Genomic DNA, 19050 nt, shown 5'->3' on the forward strand with positions numbered 1-19050 from the left:
CAAACTGGCCGCCCCGAACGGAGTGCGGTTTGCCCCAGCCTGTCGAGACACTCCGGCGACGCTCGGGTTGCGGGCTGAACTGCGCCCAGCCTCTCAATCTTGACCATGGCGCAGGCAGGATATTTCCCAGCAGATGAGCTGGCCGAACGTCAACCTCTTGACGGCTCGGTCCCAGATCCTCTTCAGCATCGCCAATACCAGCAACCATATCATCATCAACAAGACACATACGACGCCACGCCCTCCCAGTACGCTCCGCGAGGCCACCCAGACCCGTCCTTCTCGCGGCTCCGATCACAGAGACGCTACAACCAAGAACCCCCAAACGGTGGACTAGGCGCCGGTCCATACGCTGCGGCGACAGCGAACGGTCACGGCGACTCGGCATCCCCACTCCGATCATTTCCACAACGCCCGACCGACCGACGGTCTTGGGGTCAGGGGACCTCGTATCCACCACAAAGCCAACGTCCCTCTCCCCAGAGCACCGTCACTCCAGGCGCAGACAACTTCAGCAACGCCGCCGCCGGAGGCATGGCTGGAATTGCCCTGACTATCGCTGAGCAGAACGCAAGAGAGAGCGGTCTCAACGCCATCCACAACCAACAACCGTACCAGCAAGGACAAGTCTACGCAGACAAGGGCATGCTGTCGCCAGACTACCACGCAGGGAATAGAAACTCGCATTCGAGCTTGCAAGGCCTGAGCGCCGCAGCCGTCGGCTCAGGGTACGCGACACCAGGGCAGCGCACACCCTCTAGGATAGGCGGCGAGGTCTACACGGACGACCCATACCAGAACCTCTCGCGCCACGTCGACTCGAACCTCGGCGTTGTAAACCCCCTCGACATAGCAGACGACGGTGACGACGGGCTTGAGTACGGACGTAAAGGGCCAAGGACTAGCATGCTCAGCCTTGGGTCTAATCGGAGCCACGGCGCAGCTGCAGCGGGCGGCGCGGCAGCGGGCGGCGTGCTCGGGGGGCTCGTTGGGAGGAACGGCAGTGGGAGTGTTAACAATCAGTACGCGCCTGTCCATACCGGCCTCAGCAGTGACGGGGCTTCAGGGGGCTCCGGCCTGGGCTCAGGGGGAGCCGTTTTTAACGCGGTGCCTGCTGGCGCCGCCGGGGAGAAGGCCTGGGAAGCCGCTGCCTTATCTAAGGGCAGGAGCAGTGGGAAGAAGTGGAAGATTGCGATTATCGCTATCGTCGTGATCGTTATTCTTGCTGCCATCGTCCTCGGTGTCCTATTCGGCGCCGTCTTCAGGAGTAACGGGGGCGGCAGCAGCAGCGCCAACAGCGGCTCGGGCGACACTTCGACAGCCGCCGGGGACAGGTCTGCCCACGGCGACCTTAACTCCGACTCGTCTGAAATACAGGCTCTCATGAACAACCCGGACCTCCGCAAGGTTTTCCCCGGCATGGACTACACCCCGCTCAACACGCAATACCCCGATTGCATGCACAACCCGCCCTCCCAAAACAACATCACCCGCGACCTGGCCGTTCTCTCCCAACTTACCAACGTTGTCCGTCTCTACGGCACCGACTGCAACCAGACGCAGATGCTCATCCACGCCGTCGACCAGCTCAAGCTCAAGGACAAAGTCAAGATCTGGCTCGGCGTGTGGCAGGACGCCAACGCAACTACCAACGCACGCCAGCTGTCCCAGATGTGGGACATTCTCGACCAGTACGACGAGAGCTACTTCAAGGGCATCATTGTGGCCAACGAGATTCTCTTCCGGCAGCAAATGACCATCACGACGCTCGGCAGCCTCCTGGAGGAAGTCCGCGCCAACCTCACCGCGCGCGGGCTGAAGCTGCCCGTCGCGACGAGCGACCTCGGCGACAAGTGGGACGCGACCCTCGCCAGCCAGAGCGACGCCATCATGGCCAACATCCACCCCTTCTTCGCCGGCGCCAAGGCCTCCGAGGCGGCTGACTGGACCAAGTACTTTTGGGGCAACAAGACGAGCAGCTTTCTCAAGCGCGACAATGCCATGAACGTCATCGCCGAGACCGGGTGGCCGTCGCAGGGCGGCATGGCATGCGGCACCGAACTGGAGACGAACTGCCCGGACCGCGCGGTCGCGGGGATAGACGAGCTGAACACCTTCATGGAGGATTGGGTCTGTCGCGCGCTGGACGATGGGACAGAGTATTTTTGGTTCGAAGCGTTTGATGAGCCGTGGAAGATCATGTTCAATACCGACGGCAAGGAGTGGGAGGATCACTGGGGATTGATGACGGTCGATCGGAAGCTGAAGGATGGGGTCAAGATCCCGGATTGTGGCGGGAAGCGGGTGTCTTAAAATCGTTTTCTTTGCCTTGCATGATGCTTCCTTTTCTGGGTTCCGGTTACGCGGGTTTCTTGTTGCATCATGTACCACTGATGTGTTTTGTCAAGCCCGCATTCCTTGTTGCTCTGTGTATATCTGGCTTTCAGGGGAGCACCTTGACATCTCGGGCCGAGCGCAGTTTTGGTTTTTATATCGTTAGTTTTCTGACGGCTTGTGAAAGGATGGGCCATTTCCAGTTTGGATGATTGTAATGACAGGCTTTGGCCCGGCACCTTGCTGTCTTTACTTCTCTCACTTCCGTGATGCTTTCCTTCAGGCGGCAGTGTGAAAGTATCCTTCTCCCTACCTCATTCGCCATCATCCAGGCTTGGCTGGAAGTAGTGCCAACGATGACTGCATGTCACAAAACTGTTAGCCCTTCGTGTGTGAGCCGGATGGGCAAGTCCAGGGCTCATGGTCAGGGGTAAACCGCTAACCCCGAAAGCCCTCATCAGTTCGGCTTTGGACGAACATCTCGCCCCGACTGTTGCCTTCAACGGCCACTGCAGAAGGTCAGTCTCGTGACCCGCATAATTCATTGCAGAGATTAACATCAGAACCCAGCGGTCGGGTGGTTGCGATGCCTAATGTTCATCCAGGATCAACCAGGCCAGAGCTTCATTTCTTTTCTTTTAGTTATCCTCCCCGACATCCATGATTATAAGCACTCTCAACCTCACTCAGTCTTAACTAGCCCTCTCTCGCTTTCTGTCTTGGTCCCAAATGCAGAGATGCCATCATGTTCCTCGGCGCATGCCTAGATTTGATGAGCCTCATTGGCTGTATCTGTCAGTCTGTCTAATCGTGTTGGTAGCACAGAGTACAGAACCCTGGTAAGCCTGCATCCGCGCTTACCAGCCAGATCAGATATGACGGCTCTCCACTTTCAAGTTGCGCGGTGTTGATCAGTGTCTTGTGGTGTAACGTCCCTGGTTAAATCAATTTGGTGGTCTGACAACATGCTCCGCCATTCTTTTCATGAGTAAGATCAATGATGAGACTGATCTCTGACACGCTCTCGCAAACCCCGGCAAATCTCGGAGTGATTTTACTGACTGTAAGACAGGGCCCTAATCCGGTTGTGTGGGGGCGGACATGGGGCGGCGCGGGCGCGGTGCTCGGGTTGGTCGAGCCTGGGACTGACCGCTCTGTCACCCATGGTTTCGGTGCTGACAGACGGTCATGGGGCGGTACTCGAGTACCACAGTAATAAGCGCGACTTGATTTTTGTCCCCCGGAGATAAGCCGCGATGATCACGCAAGATTGGCGAGCACAGGCTGCAGACGTGCGGTGAGCAGAACCGAGATGTCTGGGAATGCCGGAAGAATTCGTCTGGGGCCTGGGCGAAGGCCTGGGCGGGCGCAGTTGGGCGTGTCCGTGCCGCAATGGACAAGCTGTTGGCGGCATCTTGCAGCCAGCGAACGAGATGGCAATCTGTCTAGTGATGTGCTAGCCATGCATGGGGGCCTGCAAGTATCCATGCAATGGCGGTACCTCGTGCAGAATTTGCTGCCCGAAGCAGTCAGGAATATGGGGCTCATGGAACGCCACGAGCCAACCGCGCATCGGTCGTCAGCGTGCGTGCATGGAATGACTTCGAGCCCTCAAGGCTGGAGCCTGTGCCCGCATCCCCCAGAACCCAGCGCGCTGGGGAACATGGGCCAGTTGGCTCCCTGTCAGGTCTCCGAACGAGCCGGCTTGGACCTTTTACCTTGCGCGCATGGCCACCACGAGGATGGCCCCGGACTTTTCCAACAATTGACAACGCCTTGCGGGGATCGACGACGGCCGATGGCACAACCAGGGGCCGGGGTCTCGATGCGCCAGTCCTTATTCAATCTCCCCTCCTGCATTCTTTTTCTTCTCGGGCTCAGGTTGGACAAGCTATGTGCCTTCCCGCAGCTCCTCCGTGAGAGGCTGAGTGGGGATCTGTCTCAGAGGATGGCGCCGTTTATTCTCGACGATGATCAACAAAGCACGCAGGATGCCCAAAACAGTCCCGCCAACCCCCATCATGCAGCCGAAGACGCCGTGGAGGTGACGAAGGCCGGCGAGGCGGCGCTGGTTGACCGCGTCGACGACATATCGGTAGCACTCGAGTGGAAGTTGCTGCTTCCTTTACTTGCGCCAGGGGCCGAGGACCCACAACCAGACGACAGGCGGCCTGTTGCTACGGCACGGTGCCGTGACAGCCAGAGGGCATGGCTGGAGCAGGGCCACGAGTGCATAGCTCAAACAATCAGGGACACCGGTGAGCAGGCGGTCACCCTGCATTCCCTCGTCAACCAAGGGGTCGAGGAGAAGGACTTCTGGGGCTCCGGCTGGGTGGTCAAGAAGGCGAATTCGGCGGAGCCGCTGAGCGAGGAGAAGTCTCTTGAGGGTTATCTCTGGGTCCCGGTCGAGGTCTGCTCGCCGAAGATGCGGCTCAGGGACGCGGAAACTCGAGAACGGATGCTGAGGGTTCTAGGCGGGTTGACCGCGAGGCACCGGCTTGTTGCCAACTGTACTTGCGAGGTTCACATTCACCTGGGGCGAATGGATGGCCGACCTTGGTCATTATCGACGCTGAAACGACTTGGGACGCTCCTGTGGGTGGCGGAGCCGACATTGCGGAGCATCAGGGACCCCAGATCGCCGAACTTCGACAACACGTACACCTGGGGTTTCGCGTTGCAGGAGCGCAGCCGGCTCGCAAAGCGCATGGGAGACTTGACGACAGCACCCAGCGATGTCGAGGCCATTTCGGACCAACAGGTCGTCGAAGCGCTTCGGAGACATGCGACAGATTCCTCAGCCGATGTCACCAGCGCTTTTCTTGAAGTATGGAAGACATCGTCTCACCTCCAGCTCGGTCGACTGCTCTCGGGTCCGGAGAGGAGGTACCGGAGGCTAGGCTTCAACTTTAGCGCGTTCGGTGAAGAGGATGAGCGAGCCAGGCGAAATCCCCGGACCATGGAGTTCCGAATGATGGACGGTTCGGTCGATACCCGCTTGATCCTGGGATGGCTGGCCATCTGCGGCATCATAGCCGAGGCTGCTGTTGTGCGGTCTGATGGTCGTTTCTCTGCCGCTCTCGACGTATTGCTGCACAGGTCCGACGAAAAGCAGCCTTCCATGAGTGAGACGCCGGCTATGCGGCGGGCAGGAGAGTTTCGGGAGCTGATGCAGGCTTTGGGCGTTCAGGAGGAGCATTACCGTGGGTTTGAAGACAAGATCAGGCGAGAGCATGTTTGATTACTAGAGTATTTGCTTTTGGTGATTGGTTTTTAGATTCCGGAGGCTGTGTGGATTATTTCATGCGCGCAGGGACCGATCTGAATTTCAAGTAAGGTAGGTACGGTAGTAGCAGCACTGCAGAATCGGAAGATGATGAAAGAGGAGCAGAGACCCTGACGCCCAAGTCTTGAAGAACACCTGCCCTGATTCCACCATACTTCGAAATTGAATCCCAAGTAAGGTAGGGTTGGTAGGGTAGGACGAGAGCACTTCTTCCCCGTTCTTACAATGTTCGAATTCCTGAAACCCGAACTTGGACTGCAAAGCTTTGGAGGCCGCAAACAATACGAACGTGGCAGGCTGCATCGCTCGCTCACCCTTGAATGTTTGCTTCGAGTAATTTGCCAGCGTGGGTAGCTGCTCTAGGTAATCAACACATGCATTGTTGGTGCAGTCGGACGACATCTGTCGTGGAACTTTAACCTGGGGTTGAGTTCCCATCCTGCGGTGCCATGGAGAGTGGCCACAGATAAGGCGGGATGGCATTTCGCTACAATGGTTCGAATGGCAATAGGCATTGTGCTTTGTACCCTTTGTACAGCCTTTTACTGTACATCCGAGACGAATAAGGTGGGGGGTGTAGTGCGGTTCCGCATTTGCGATGGTAGAAGACAGGTTGACCGTTGATGACATCACTTGCGATGCCTTGAAAGGGAACATCATGCTCATCTCATCGGTCCCTTGCACCCAGCAACAATCTAATTAACTAATCGTGCATAATGAGCCGTTCATTTCCAATTCACCTTTTACCTTCACAGCACCATCGCCTTTGCCCAAACGTCCTGTTCTGGCCACTGCAAACATGACGACTACTACCCGTTCAGCAGCGAAGAAACATGAGCAGCCGTCTGGCGCTCTCTCTGCCGCCGAAGCCCAGCCCGGGTCAAAGCACAAGACGCAAGAATCCCCCGCACCTCGCAGCCCCAAGCGAACCAAGAAGACAGATGAGGGTTCACCTGCCAGGTGAGGCGATAATCGCCCTCTCATTATTTTCCGTCCCGCAAACGAATATTGACCCAGTTTGCAGCGAGGAGAAGAGGCTAAAGCGAGCAAAGGAGAGTAAGGAGAAGGAAAAGAAGGAAGATCAGGAGAAGGGGTCAATGGAGGAAAGAAGGGAGAAGCAGCAGAACGGCGGCGGAATGGAGAAGACGGAAGCAAGACCGAAAGAGACCGCCACCTCTGCCGTTGAGCCCCAAGGCCGCGATGACACCGAACAAGTTCCATCCAGTATCCTCGAAAAAGGCATCATCTACTTCTTCTTCCGGCCCCGCGTCAACGTCGACTCGCCCTCGGACGTGAGCGACATCGCCCGGAGCCATATCATCCTGCGGCCCATCGAGCAAGACGCCAAGCTCGGCAGCGGCCCCATCGGCGATGCCCGCAACAGCCGGCTCTGCTTGCTGCCCAAGAAGACCCTGCCACAATCGGGCCGGGACCGGTTTACCGCCTTTGTCGAGAAGTCGAACGTCTCGTTCCAGACGCTCAAGGACGAGTTCCTGGCTTCCGGCGACTATCAGACCAAAACTGCCGGCACAAGGCACACGCCTGCGGCGACGCCCGTTGGGGAGGGGGTGTATGCCATTACGAGCACGGGCAGAACGAGTCATTTGGTGTATATTCTGACTCTGCCCGAGAAGCTGGGGGAGGTGCAGAAGGAGATTGGGCTGAAGGAGAGGGGAAGCTTCGTCATCAGCACCAAGAACCCGGAGTTCCCTGGGCCACAGAATGCCCGGTTGCCAAAGGCCCCGGAGTATCCCAAAGAGTGAGTGTTTCCTTGTCCGTACTGGATGTACGATGGCACCTGACAATATCACAGGCTCTTTGAGGAATTCCGATCCCTCCGCTGGGTGCCGACCCAGCCAAAGCACCTTGACTACGTCAATACCCAGTTCCTCCTGGTGGGTGAGTCCTCTGGGTTTGAAAAAGCGTTGGCTCTTCAAAAGGAGGATCAGGAAGAAGGGAAGGCGGAGCCCGCTGAGGAGATGGAAAAGCTCGAGGATGAGGATGCGCAGCGGATGAAGGAGTTGAGCAAGGACGACTCGGGCCGGATCTTTGCAGATCTGCAGGCGAAGGCCGGGGATTATTCTAAGCTGAAGACCGCCTTTTGAGATACGGTTCGTTCGACCCAAAACAGAGTGTTAAGTATGTTGCGGAACCCGTTGTCCGAGCTCCTCTTCACAAGTAGGATATTGACTTGGAATACGCACAGCGTTGATGCTGCGTGCTGAAGTGCTTGCAGCACTCTGATATAATGTTAGAGCTGGATGTCGTAGGCCGGTTTAACCCGTCAACAAAATACATGGGTCGAGGATCACAAAAAGAGTCAAACATCATAAACTGGGAACATCCACCGCATACCCCGTGGCTAGTCCCAGCTAAGCGAGGAGGTATACAAATCCGGCTTCTGCGGAAGTTCATATCCATGCGTTGCTTGAGCTCTGAGTTTGTCCGCAACCTATTGGCTTCAGTCTACTAATGGTACCAGAATAAGTACGGATAGACTGGCTGGACTGGCTAGACCTCTATTTGAGTCGTCAAGTTTTTCTATGGTAAGCAGGACAACCGAGTGCGTAGAGTAGCTCAGCAAATTTCTGCAGTAATACTGATGGCGGTCATGCCAACAGCCAACAATATGGTCCCTCCGTATTCCCGTCAGATTGGAGCCCTCGACATCTAAAAAGCGAGGCCGGCAGTGCTGAGGTGAGATAGAGGCGGCTGAACTTGGCGGGCGACGTGGCGGCTTCATGGGCGGGATAAGGTGTGACGGAGCCGGGTCCGATACGGCAAAGCCCTTGCCGCTGGCAGGTCGTCGACTCGTCTGCGGCACGGCTGCCTGGACCTGTTGTGGAGGCAGCGCAGTCCGACCGCTCTCCAATACGGGTTTCTCCATCATATCAAATGCATGGGAGGACGGAAAGTGCTGTGGATTGACGGTGTTCCAGCCCGGAGGACTCCAGTCTTGGGTCGCCTCTGAGTCTAGGGCTTGTTTAGCGGCTTCTCGACCCTGCCACCAGCCGACTCAGCCCACCGGCCCCGCTGTCGCCGGTGACTTTCGTCGGTTTTGCTGAAGAGCTCGGACGTTGATTTCTCCAACCTGACTGCCTGGCCGGACCAGATGCCACCGAGTGAGGACAGCCCAGGCAATCGACCAGACCTGGAACCATGCGAATTGCGCCAGTAGCGTGAGGCAGCCACTGCTTTCTGCTTGGAGGATTTGCACTTCCTCAGAACAATCCGTCCTCGGAGCCAAGAGGCCATTGAGTCACAAGCCGAGTTGTGGAGATTGCGTCGTTCAGCTCGCCCCAGCCTGCAGCGCTGCCGCTCTTGGCTGCATTCAGCACCAACATCGGGTTTCTGGGGCCCTTCCATAAAAGCGTGTCTCTCAACCTCACAAGGCCATAGATGCCAGCCTTCTCAACCGTTTCGGTGCAGCTCACTTACAGCATCACCTCTGCCAAATCACTGACGATGCCTCGTTGTTGGCCCTCGTTCCGCTCCCGCTCCAAGAAGGAAGCGGGAGGGTCCACCAAGCCGAGGAAGCAGCCGGACAGCGGGTCCAGCGCGGCTGGATCCACCATCGACACCGAGACCGAGACCAAGACCAAGACAAAGACAGAGACCGACCACAACGAGGAGGAAAATAAGACCGAGGAGAAGACCGACGACAAGAAGGACGAGAAGAAAGACAGCGACGATGAGGCCAAGGACAGCGAGGACAAGGACAAGGAGAAGGAGAAGCCCAAGCTGGTAGGCTCCATTGCCGAGGCCAAGAACATCTACAAGGGCGCGTCGGACGAAGATGGGAACTGGACATGGACCGACAAATATCCAGAAGACGCCGAGGAGGCCGCCGAGAACGAGGAGACAGCCACATACGCCGTCGTGGTGCGCAACCAGAAGAGCAATGACAGCCGGAAGAAGCTCGAGGCACACAGCATCATCGTGCAGAGCCCGCAGATCAGGGCTGCCCTGGCCGAGATCATGGCCGACTATCCCGGAGTTGCGTGCGAACTGACTAGGCTCGAGTTTGAGGCGCCCTTCAAGCCGTTCGTGCACCGATGGTATGCAGCACCCAGGGTGTCCCCGGGCATGCAGGCGGGCAGCTGACATGGCAACAGGAACGAGTTTACCACGTACGTTGAGAAGCCGGACCTCGACGAGACGACCAAGGAGCACATGAAGCTGCTGTACAAGATTCTAAACTACGAGATTGGTGACACCGTCAAGGCATTCCACGACTATGTCAAGAACGGCGTCGTCTGCTTCAAGGACCTCTGGATGATCTTCCAGCCAGGCAACGTCGTCATCTCGGCCCACATGGGTCCGATGAGCGCCTTCGAGTGCGTCGAGACCGAGTACATGCAAAACAACTGCGGCAAGTTCCTGCAGGTGCGCTGCGACTGCGTCGATTACGGCGGAAAAGAGTTCGGCAGGTATCAGGAGGCCATCAACATCCCTGAGTTTATCGGCACCAAGAAGATCACGGGTCTTAAGGTGTATCCGCTCCATTTCCACGAGGACAAGGAGGCCCTTGCGGCGAAGCTCGTCAAGCGGGGCGAGATCTTTGAGAAGCTCGCCGGGCATCACTACAAGCAGTATTCGGGCAAGGCTATCACATGGAACCGCGAGGGCAACGAGGTCGAGTGCCAGATCACGGGTCGCATCATTGTCGACATTGACAGCTTCAACCGCTTCAGCCCCTGGCGCGTGCGTTACTTGAACGACTTCAACGCCAATGACATCGAACGCTTCAGCAAACATAAGGAGCAGCAGGGGTTGGCCGACGACAAGTTCGTCCTGCCGCCGTACTACCAAATGCTCTGCCGGTCCCGGACACGCGGCTACTCGCTCAAATTCAAAAAGTGGCTCGACTTCTTCACCGAGCAGATCTCCGAGGTCGTCTGGAACAGCACCGCCTTCGACAGGCTCGTCCTGCCGCCAGACCAGAAGGAGCTCATCATGTCCTTCTCCGAGTCGCAGATCGCCGGCAGCAAGTTCGACGACGTCATCCAGGGCAAGGGCAAGGGCATCATCTGCCTCTTGTCCGGCCCGCCGGGCGTGGGCAAGACCCTGACGGCCGAGGCGGTGGCCGAGAACCTCAAGGTGCCGCTGCACACGCTAAGCTCCGGCGACCTAGGCTCGGACCCGTGGGAGGTGGAGCGGGAGCTCAATTCGATCTTGGAGCTGGTGGCGCGGTGGAACGCCATCCTGCTGCTGGACGAGTGCGACGTATTCCTCGAGGCGCGCAGCACGCACGAGCTCGAGCGCAACAAGATCGTGTCCATCTTCCTGCGCACGCTCGAGTACTACGAGGGCATCATGTTTATGACGACCAACCGCGTCGACGACATCGACGCGGCGTTCCAGTCGCGCATCCACGTCAGCATCGAGTACCCGGACCTGACGTCGGCCTCGCGGCGCACCATCTGGGCCAACTTCCTCAAGGGGTCAACCATCCAGAGCTCGCTTACCGAAAAGGACATTTCGGAGCTGGCCGAGCTCAAGCTCAACGGCCGCCAGATCAAGAATGTGCTCAAGACGGCGCAGTTGCTAGCGGCGCGCAAGAACAGCGAGACGCTCGATAGGAAGTACATTGAAACAGTGCTCATCATTGAGAAGAAAAGACCGGGCGCGCCGCAACAGATGATGCACTATCTGTGATGACGGGCTGATCTTGGGCATGGCGTTCGGGTGCGCGTTAAGAAATCGCATCACGTACATTATTACAAAGTGATGCTAGATGCTGGTGGATACCTCCTTGGGAACTGGTTGGGCTTTGTACATTTACAGGCGTTTGGTGCGCATCATATCCCATGGTACATACTCAAAATACTCACGATTTCCAACTCTTCTTGCTTCCCCCCCCAACCAGGACTGTTTTTATCCCCCACTACAACTCGTCCTCCCCACCCTCCGCCTCATCATAACCCCCCTTCGGCGGCAGCGTAATCTCATCCTTCCCCGCATCCCCAATCTCCTTCAAAAACCGCTCCCCAGCCTCTTTATCCCCCTTGAACAGCGTATCCGCCACCATCCGCCTCGGGGTCTCCCCAAGCCACTGGAACAGCGAGAAATCGCGAAACTCGTCGGCCCGAAAGATCTCGAGCATCTCCACCTCGTCATCGCCAATGTTCTCGACGAAATGCCCCATGTTCTTGGGCACGATCCCGACGTCACCCGGCTGGTAATCGAATGTGCGCGCGGATCCTTCGGCGCCGAAAACGGTCACGCGGGCCCGGCCGCGGATGAAGAAGGACCATTCGTCTGCGTTGGGGTGCCAGTGCATCTCGCGGAGGGCGCCCGGGGCGATGGTCAGGTGGGCGGCGGCGACCGTCTTGGAGATGGGGAAGTTTCTGGAGTCGGTGATGCGCACCTGGCCGCCAGTCGTGTTCTTGGGCGGCTGGGAAAGCATGCGGTGGGTGAAGTTGTACTTGGAGGTTTTGACGTGCTTGCCTTTGGGGAATTCGTCCGAGATGGAGCCCGGTTGGGAACCCTGGAAGATGTATCGTTCAGAGGGGGGGATGTGAGCGAAGATCTCGGGCGGGAGGTGGAAGTTCTTGGAGATCACGGATTTCGGGGTGTGGGCGAGCCAGTCAGTCAGGATAAAGGTGGATTCTTCCGAGAAGTGGCCGTCGTCGAAGATGAGGAGAAATTCGGTCCCGTTGGGGCTCAGGCCTTGGAGGGAGTGGGGGACGCCGGCTGGGAAGTACCAGAGGTCGCCTTTGGAGAGGTCGTCGATGAAGGTGCCGCCTTCGTAGTCCAGGGCCGTCACGCGCACGCGGCCGTCCAGCACGTAGGCCCATTCGGCTTCCTTGTGCCAGTGCAGCTCGCGGATGACGCCCTCGTCCAGGCGCATGTTGACACCAGCGAGCTCGATGCTGGCGGGGAGCTCGCGGACGGTGGTCTGCCGCGTCCAACCTCCCTCCTGAAGAGCTGTCAGTGGGAATAAAGAGTTGGAGGGAAGCGAAATGGGAATTCCGGACAAACCTCGATTCTGACATGGGAGTCGACGAAACTCCATCGGAGATTCGGCATGTTACCGTGGTCTGTCGACGGCGGCCGCACGAGGTCTGGGTTCTGGCGAGCTCGCTCCCTGTTCCAGGGGCCCAAGACCGAGGTGCCGTCACCGTTGCGGTATGGCAAGGGGTCCAGTTTCCTGCCGATGGAGTCTACCGCGCCGTCATTGGGGTCTCGATAGCCGGGTCTATAAGGATCCGGTGGGTCCTTGCGGTACTTGGCCGGCAGCGGCTTGCCATCCAGGAGTCGTTGTCTTGGGCTGTCCTGGACGGGAACGGCGGCTGCAAAGTCGCTGATGAGGGCGGCACCCAAGACAGTGACTGCTGTTGAGAGACGCATTGTGTGTTGCTGCTCCGGACCCTTAACACAGGTCGCTCAGCTGGTGATTCCGGAAGGTTGGTAAAGGCTTTAAAATAAAGAAGGGCCAACATGAACTGAACATCAAGGGTGAGTGTACAAGATATACCATCTCTGTGTCATGGTCAGCCCAGGCCTACGGCTCTCGGCCCCTAGCTGATGTGCCCTCTCAGTGACATCCATGGCAGCACCCCAGACGGAGTGTAGTCGCAGCTCCTACCGACATCCGGCCGTCTTCGATTATCCAGACAGCTGCTCATTGAACCAAGCTCAGGGACGGATATCTGATTGTGCTGGACTGAGAATCGAGGCAAGTGTCGTTGGTCATCGACCCCTTGAGGTGACATCATCCAATCTGGTGGATGGGATTGGGCCAAGTCCTGAAGACCAGCCCCTGCCAAGCCTTTCACGCTACAAGTGAACTCCGGTTCTCGGCGCCGAGAGCCGGGCATTCCGTCATGCATCTTGAAAGCTTTAACATGTCATGGGAAAAGGTAACGTTTTACTGTGCTAAGACTTATGGTATAGTTTCTAGTCTATGACACCCCGTTCTGAATTTCCTTCTACATTGTCAACCAAATAGGCTGGCGTAAACTGAAGGGCGATGGCCGAAGCACACGGCGACGAGGAAACGCCGCTACTTCACCACCCCAAATCCAACCGGAAATCAACAGCAGCTTCCTTCCTTTCACGATGGCGCACACACTTGATGGCAGACGTCTCCCGAGACAGAGCAGATCTTGTCATTCTGTTCTGCTATCTCATAACGGGTCTGCTTGATAGTGCCTCCATCTCAGTCTGGGGTTCTTTTGTGTCTATGCAAACAGGTAATCATTCAAACCCCCTTCCAGACACGCCCAGGGAAGTAGAATTTACAAATTCACAACCAGGAAACACCGTCTACTTCGGCCTCGGCCTCGCCTCGCCAGCCGACTCAACCCGCTGGATCAAATCGGGCGTCTCCCTCGTCTCCTTCTGCCTCGGTTCCTTAGTCTTCAGCCGCTTCCATCGCGTCTACTCCCCAACACGACGCTGGGTTTTGTGCGTCTCCTTCATAATCCAGAACATCCTCACTGCGACGGCGGCATGCCTGGTGACCATCACCGGACCGCCGGCGGGCAAAGACGAGATAGGATGGCAGGTTCTGGTACCTATCGCCCTGGTTGCGTTTCAGAGCTGCGGCCAGGCGGTCATGAGCCGCGCGCTGAAGTACAACGCCCTGACCAGCGTGGTGTTGACGAGTATCTACTGCGATTTGTTCTCGGACGCGGAGCTGTTTGTGCTGCGTAATGTTGAGAGGGACAGGCGGACAGCTGCGCCGCTGTTGCTGTTGATGGGAGCGTTTGTGGGGTGCCGGTTCGCCCACAGCTCGCTTGGGGTCGCTGGTGCTTTGTGGACTGCCTCGGTTTTGAAGGCCGTTGTGGTGTTCATGTGGCTGGTTTGGCCGGCTGGTCGGGACTTGGAAGAGAGATGAGGTTTTGACGTACCTTTTTAGTGGTAACTCGGGAGTGATTGATTAGAGTTCTCAGCGTCCCCGGGCCTAAGGCCGACCTCAATTTGCACCAGTGGCCTACCCGGCCATTGCGCCTTTGAAAATGATGCCCTGCGGACGAGACGATGAAATGAAGATGGTGGGTAGCAATCATAAGAGAGCTATTACCGGGCGGTACTCGTGGCGGCTCACTCCAGAGATGTCATGAGATTGGTGCCAGTGAGATATTTTGAACTTTTGGAAGCACGAAATATGGTTCAAGGCATGTACATGGATAGTTCCGACATCTGATTCCTACCTTAACTTGATGAGTGGTCAGGTGGTGCTGTGAATGTGTAGCGCAGACCTGAACCAATCGCAACCTGCAGCTAGCAAAAATTCCACTTTACCACCAACTCGTGCAAGCACAGGCCGCGAAGCGAAGTCCAACAAGGAAATATCGCCCGATGATAACGTTACCTGACACGGCCAAGGAACGGGCCGGAGTCTCCGGGTTGGTGGTTCTGAAGTTCTGAACTGCATGAACCACCGTTTGCAGTATCGCATCGTCTCGGCGCACTGCTATCTCGCCGCTCTTTTCAGTCCGCAAATGCTGCAGGGTACCCCGCTCCAATCACCCAATCGGGCTCGCCCGCGTTGAACTGCATTTGCGCCGGTGCTCCCTCCGGTCCGATCGCCTCTGCTCCTCGTGGGTCATAAAAATAGGGAATGCAGAACCCCGCTGTGAAGGTCTGCGGTCCACCATGTTTCTATCCTCATCTGCCAGTCTCGACCGGTTACTGTTTTCAGTAAAATCTCAATACGCACACCAATTGAGCCGGGTTTGAAAGTTCCAACCATGGCGCAAGCGGTTGAGCAACACATTGAAATTGACTCGGTTTGTTCCATTCCTTCATAACCAACAATAAATGGCGAGTGGAATAGCCGAGGACTGACTGGCTTCCCCTGTTGCCAGGATGACGGGGCTTCTGTCAACATTGAAGAGATGTACGCAATCTCCTAGTCTTGGACAAATTGCTGCTCGCCCATTTCTAACAGAGCACTACCGACAGCTCGACTTTCACTGCGTCCATCACGTCCAGCATCCTCGATTACCCCGTAGAGAATGGCCGCCGCTACCACGCCTTCCGGGCCGGAGGTGTGTCCATTGTCCCCTCTCCGATATCTGTTGCTGCGACTCTCCGAGACTAACTGGAAACCACCAGTCTATTGCCTACCCAACGACGAGATTGAACAGGAACGTCTCGACTTGACGCACGCGCTGATGACCAAGGGCATCGGCGACCATCTGTTTTTGGCCCCTATCGACACAGACAAGATGCACCGCGTTCTTGATATCGGGACGGGCACCGGCATATGTAGGAGCTTCAGGAACCCACTTTGCTCAAGTATGCTGCACTGCATGTGGCTGACAGGTGACCACGTCGTTAGGGGCCATGTGTATGGGTGATGAATACCCCAACGCACAGGTATGGCTGGCAGACCACCACCGAGTGATCCGCCGACACTAAATTGGTGCACAGGTTCTGGGAAACGATCTCAGCGCGATTCAGCCGCCATGGGTTCCTCCAAACGTCAAGTTTGAAATCGACGACGTAGAATCCCCCTGGGTATACGAGGCACCCTTCGACTTCATCTTTTGCCGGTACATGTGTACCTGCATCAAGGACTGGCCCGCTCTCGTCCATTCCGTCTACGAGTGCGTTTGAGTCCCCTTCAGCTACCCCTCAAAAAATTGCGAAGCTAGTTAGACTAACCCCGAAGAAAGCAACCTCACACCGGGCGGCTGGGCTGAGTTCCAGGATTACGACCTGCAGTACTACTCGGAGGACGGGTCTCTGACACCCGAGAAGCACACCTTGCAATGGATCAACACGCTGCTCGAGGCGGCTCGCAAGACGGAGCGCGACCCATGCCCTGGCCCAAAGCTGGAAGGGTGGATGCGCGACGCCGGCTTCGCCAACGTCACGCACCAAAGGTTTCGGTTTCCCCTCGGACCCTGGCCAAGGGACCCGAAACTGAAGGAGATCGGCTATTACAATCTCATGCAAATCTTGGGCGGCCTCGAGGCTTTCTCGCTGCGGCTGTTCTGCCACGTTCTTGGCTGGCAGCGGGAGGAGGTTCTCGTGCTGCTTGCCAAGGTGCGGAGTGAGCTCCAGGACCCCAAGCTGCATATCCAGTTTGACTTGTGAGTTGTTACTTCTTGCTTGCAGCTGGGCTTCCCTCAATACTTACAAGTCATGCAGTCACGTCGCGTACGGCCAGAAGCTGGAGAAGAAGGATTAAGCGAAGAAGCTGGATGCGATAGAGACGATCAGGACGGTAATCCTAGCCACCATTGCAGTTTCCTTAATGACTGCAGACGGCTGGTGTCGGCTTCAGACACCAGTGCACAGGGATAAAGCATTGATGCCCAGAGTCCTCCCATCGTGATGGTGTTCCCGGGCCACTTCAATACTGACGACGATAGCCGGATGGGTGACCAGACCACCATCTCGAATACGTGCTGTAATCTAGGGGAAAAAGTCAGCCAGCTCGACAACCACGGACGACCTTTGCCACAAAACTCACCTCGCTGCGTACTAATCCCCAACTGCGACGCCACATTGACATATCCGTCGGCATTTCTCTTGGCATCCCGCTGTATCACCTTGATCATATCCTCATCCCCTTCCCACACACTCCGGCAATACGGACAGGTCACCTCCCCCGCGCCCTGCTTCCTCTTTGTCGCAGCCCACGTCTCAAAGCAGCCCTTGTGCACATTCTGCCCGCACTCCGCGCGACACCACACCACCGCCTCCCCCTCGAGCTCGCAAAAGCAAATCGGACAGTCCCCGTTGACTGGCTTGCGCTTGCCATTCCCGCTCCCACCATCACCGCCGCCATCTGTGCCAGGGACCGACGCGCCTTCTAAAATCTCTCTCACCTCGTCCTCGAGCAGTGCGAGCTGATACACCAGCTCAAACCGCGCCCTGAGCACGCGCGACAAGACGTACAGAACGTGCTTGCACTGGTTGCCCTCGCGCGCGTGCGGGCATGTGCAGGTCGGCTGCCGCGCGACGACGACCGTGTAGATGTTGCCTGTCGAGCCCGTCAACTCGACGGTTTCTTCTGGGCAGGACGTGGAGGAATCGTGGCGGGTGCGGGAGAGAACGTAGAAGCGCTGGGTGGTGGCGCGGTGGTAGACTTCGAGGAAGGATTTGGGGGGTTTGGGGCGGAATCTAGAAGGTGGAAGGAGGGGTGGTTAGCTTCGGGGCGATACGAAGGGAGAGAGTAAGGAAGTCATACCGTCGGAGGCGCTTCTCTTCACCTGCGGCGGGTTTCGCCTTGGGCACCTTCACTATCTTCGAGGGCGTGTCTGTGGGAGGACTGTCGGACGCGATAGATGCGCTTGGGTTGTGCTGAGATGTGATGGTGACTTTTCTGCTAAATCGAGCATCGGTCGCATAGTCGGCATGCTTGCGCTTACGGCTCGATGCTTGAGCGGTCGCAGGCGATGCTGCTCCGGAGCTGACGCCGTAGTCAGCGCCCATTGTCGATCTAGTATCGATTTCTCTGTCAACTTGGGCTGAATCCGACCGCAGTTGTTTGACTGAAGCCAAGTCCGCTTCGAATATTTGAAGAGTTCACATTTTTGGAAATCGTTGAACAAGAATGGGAGATGGTGTGGTGGCAATAAAGTGAAGCCCCGTCCTGAGATCTCTGTCAAACACGGCATTCGCACGACATCATGTGCATAGCCCTAACCCTGAATCACATTCATTTCCCAGAACGAAGAGACGAGAAGCGTGGCCAACTTGGAACTTGAAATTCTTGGACTCCAACACGAATCTCTACCCAGGCATTGCCGAGTACAACCAGCAAAAGAGGTCAGCGAGCGGGTTTCTCCGTTCTCAACATTTCACAGCCCCTGCTACCATTCTACGCCAAAAGCAAGTGGCTGTCCGTGGAAAACCCCACGTCGCTGGGCACGATCAGGATGTTTAATCAAAGTTCACGCTCAACGGCGCCAGTCTTTCCCTATGCATGGAGTTCAGGTTCGTTGCCAAAGAGAGCGCACTCACATGGAGACGCGTGGGCCAAGGCCGCAAAGTCCGAGAAGATCGAGCAGGGGCGAGCAACCTCGACACACTAAGTTGGGAACCACAGCCGCAATAACATGTGACCTGTCCACGGGCAAGGGTTACAGGTAGCCCTTCGGGTTGGCAGTCAAGGGCACCTTGTGGTGGTACTATCGACACTTCCTCCAATCTTCGCTTCCACCAAGGAGTCATTGACTTTAGCGTTGCGTTGCAGCCCGGATTCGTTCCTCTGGTTCAACGGCGATACCATTGCACTAGTCCGACCTTCTGTGCCGACCATTCGCGCTGCTGTAGTTTCTCGGTGAATCAGCTACGACCCAACAACTAGTATGACATGGATAGCGGCATAGGCGGGTGACAGAGCGCGTCACGAACTGACCCTCATAGGCGACACACCCCGTTTCTCTATTCGTACATTGCGGCCATTCAACCAACCGACACAGCATACAGGTTCGATCAACATATTGCGACTACGGTAATGG

At 56.9% G+C, this 19050-nt stretch overlaps 8 protein-coding genes across 8 annotated transcripts; 6 read left to right on the top strand and 2 right to left on the bottom strand.

Moving 5' to 3' along the window:
• Window positions 1–105: 105 nt before the first annotated feature.
• On the top strand, window positions 106–2313 carry N657DRAFT_570091 (glycoside hydrolase family 17 protein; the record flags this gene model as incomplete). The annotated part of the gene is made up of 1 exon (XM_062788705.1): window positions 106–2313. The coding sequence occupies one exon, from the start codon at window positions 106–108 to the stop codon at window positions 2311–2313; it is 2208 nt and encodes a 735-aa protein (XP_062649130.1).
• A 1206-nt stretch (window positions 2314–3519) lies between these two features.
• On the top strand, window positions 3520–5834 carry N657DRAFT_644229 (uncharacterized protein). The gene has a single exon (XM_062792718.1). It carries the CDS (start codon window positions 3647–3649, stop codon window positions 5573–5575), a length of 1929 nt encoding a protein of 642 aa, XP_062649131.1. The 5' UTR covers window positions 3520–3646; the 3' UTR covers window positions 5576–5834.
• Window positions 5835–6270: 436 nt separating this feature from the next.
• Window positions 6271–8160, top strand: N657DRAFT_644230 (uncharacterized protein). Its single transcript, XM_062792719.1, has 4 exons — window positions 6271–6580; window positions 6645–7379; window positions 7434–7759; window positions 7827–8160. The coding sequence occupies exons 1-3, from the start codon at window positions 6420–6422 to the stop codon at window positions 7723–7725; spliced, it is 1188 nt and encodes a 395-aa protein (XP_062649132.1). The 5' UTR covers window positions 6271–6419; the 3' UTR covers window positions 7726–7759; window positions 7827–8160.
• A 925-nt stretch (window positions 8161–9085) lies between these two features.
• On the top strand, window positions 9086–11278 carry N657DRAFT_570568 (P-loop containing nucleoside triphosphate hydrolase protein; the record flags this gene model as incomplete). The annotated part of the gene is made up of 2 exons (XM_062788748.1): window positions 9086–9678; window positions 9736–11278. 2 exons carry the CDS (start codon window positions 9086–9088, stop codon window positions 11276–11278), a joined length of 2136 nt encoding a protein of 711 aa, XP_062649133.1.
• A 229-nt stretch (window positions 11279–11507) lies between these two features.
• Window positions 11508–13267, bottom strand: N657DRAFT_663216 (Bicupin, oxalate decarboxylase/oxidase; the record flags this gene model as incomplete). Its single annotated transcript, XM_062795166.1, has 2 exons — window positions 12605–13267; window positions 11508–12542 (listed from the first exon to the last, which is right to left on the bottom strand). The coding sequence occupies exons 1-2, from the start codon at window positions 12971–12973 to the stop codon at window positions 11508–11510; spliced, it is 1404 nt and encodes a 467-aa protein (XP_062649134.1). The 5' UTR covers window positions 12974–13267.
• A 328-nt stretch (window positions 13268–13595) lies between these two features.
• On the top strand, window positions 13596–14465 carry N657DRAFT_655388 (uncharacterized protein; the record flags this gene model as incomplete). Its single annotated transcript, XM_062794600.1, has 2 exons — window positions 13596–13818; window positions 13882–14465. The coding sequence occupies 2 exons, from the start codon at window positions 13596–13598 to the stop codon at window positions 14463–14465; spliced, it is 807 nt and encodes a 268-aa protein (XP_062649135.1).
• Window positions 14466–15321: 856 nt separating this feature from the next.
• Window positions 15322–16769, top strand: N657DRAFT_655389 (S-adenosyl-L-methionine-dependent methyltransferase; the record flags this gene model as incomplete). The annotated part of the gene is made up of 8 exons (XM_062794601.1): window positions 15322–15360; window positions 15439–15470; window positions 15536–15621; window positions 15689–15841; window positions 15915–15952; window positions 16007–16182; window positions 16252–16671; window positions 16730–16769. 8 exons carry the CDS (start codon window positions 15322–15324, stop codon window positions 16767–16769), a joined length of 984 nt encoding a protein of 327 aa, XP_062649136.1.
• Window positions 16770–17049: 280 nt separating this feature from the next.
• N657DRAFT_550665 (uncharacterized protein) lies at window positions 17050–17709 on the bottom strand (the record flags this gene model as incomplete). The annotated part of the gene is made up of 1 exon (XM_062787895.1): window positions 17050–17709. A coding segment is annotated over one exon (660 nt), but the record flags the coding sequence as incomplete, so codon positions are not given.
• Window positions 17710–19050: the final 1341 nt, after the last annotated feature.

The sequence above is a fragment of the Parathielavia appendiculata genome, assembly GCF_033297405.1.
Source record: "Parathielavia appendiculata strain CBS 731.68 unplaced genomic scaffold N657scaffold_4, whole genome shotgun sequence".
In the NCBI taxonomy this organism is placed as follows: Eukaryota; Fungi; Ascomycota; class Sordariomycetes; order Sordariales; family Chaetomiaceae; genus Parathielavia; species Parathielavia appendiculata.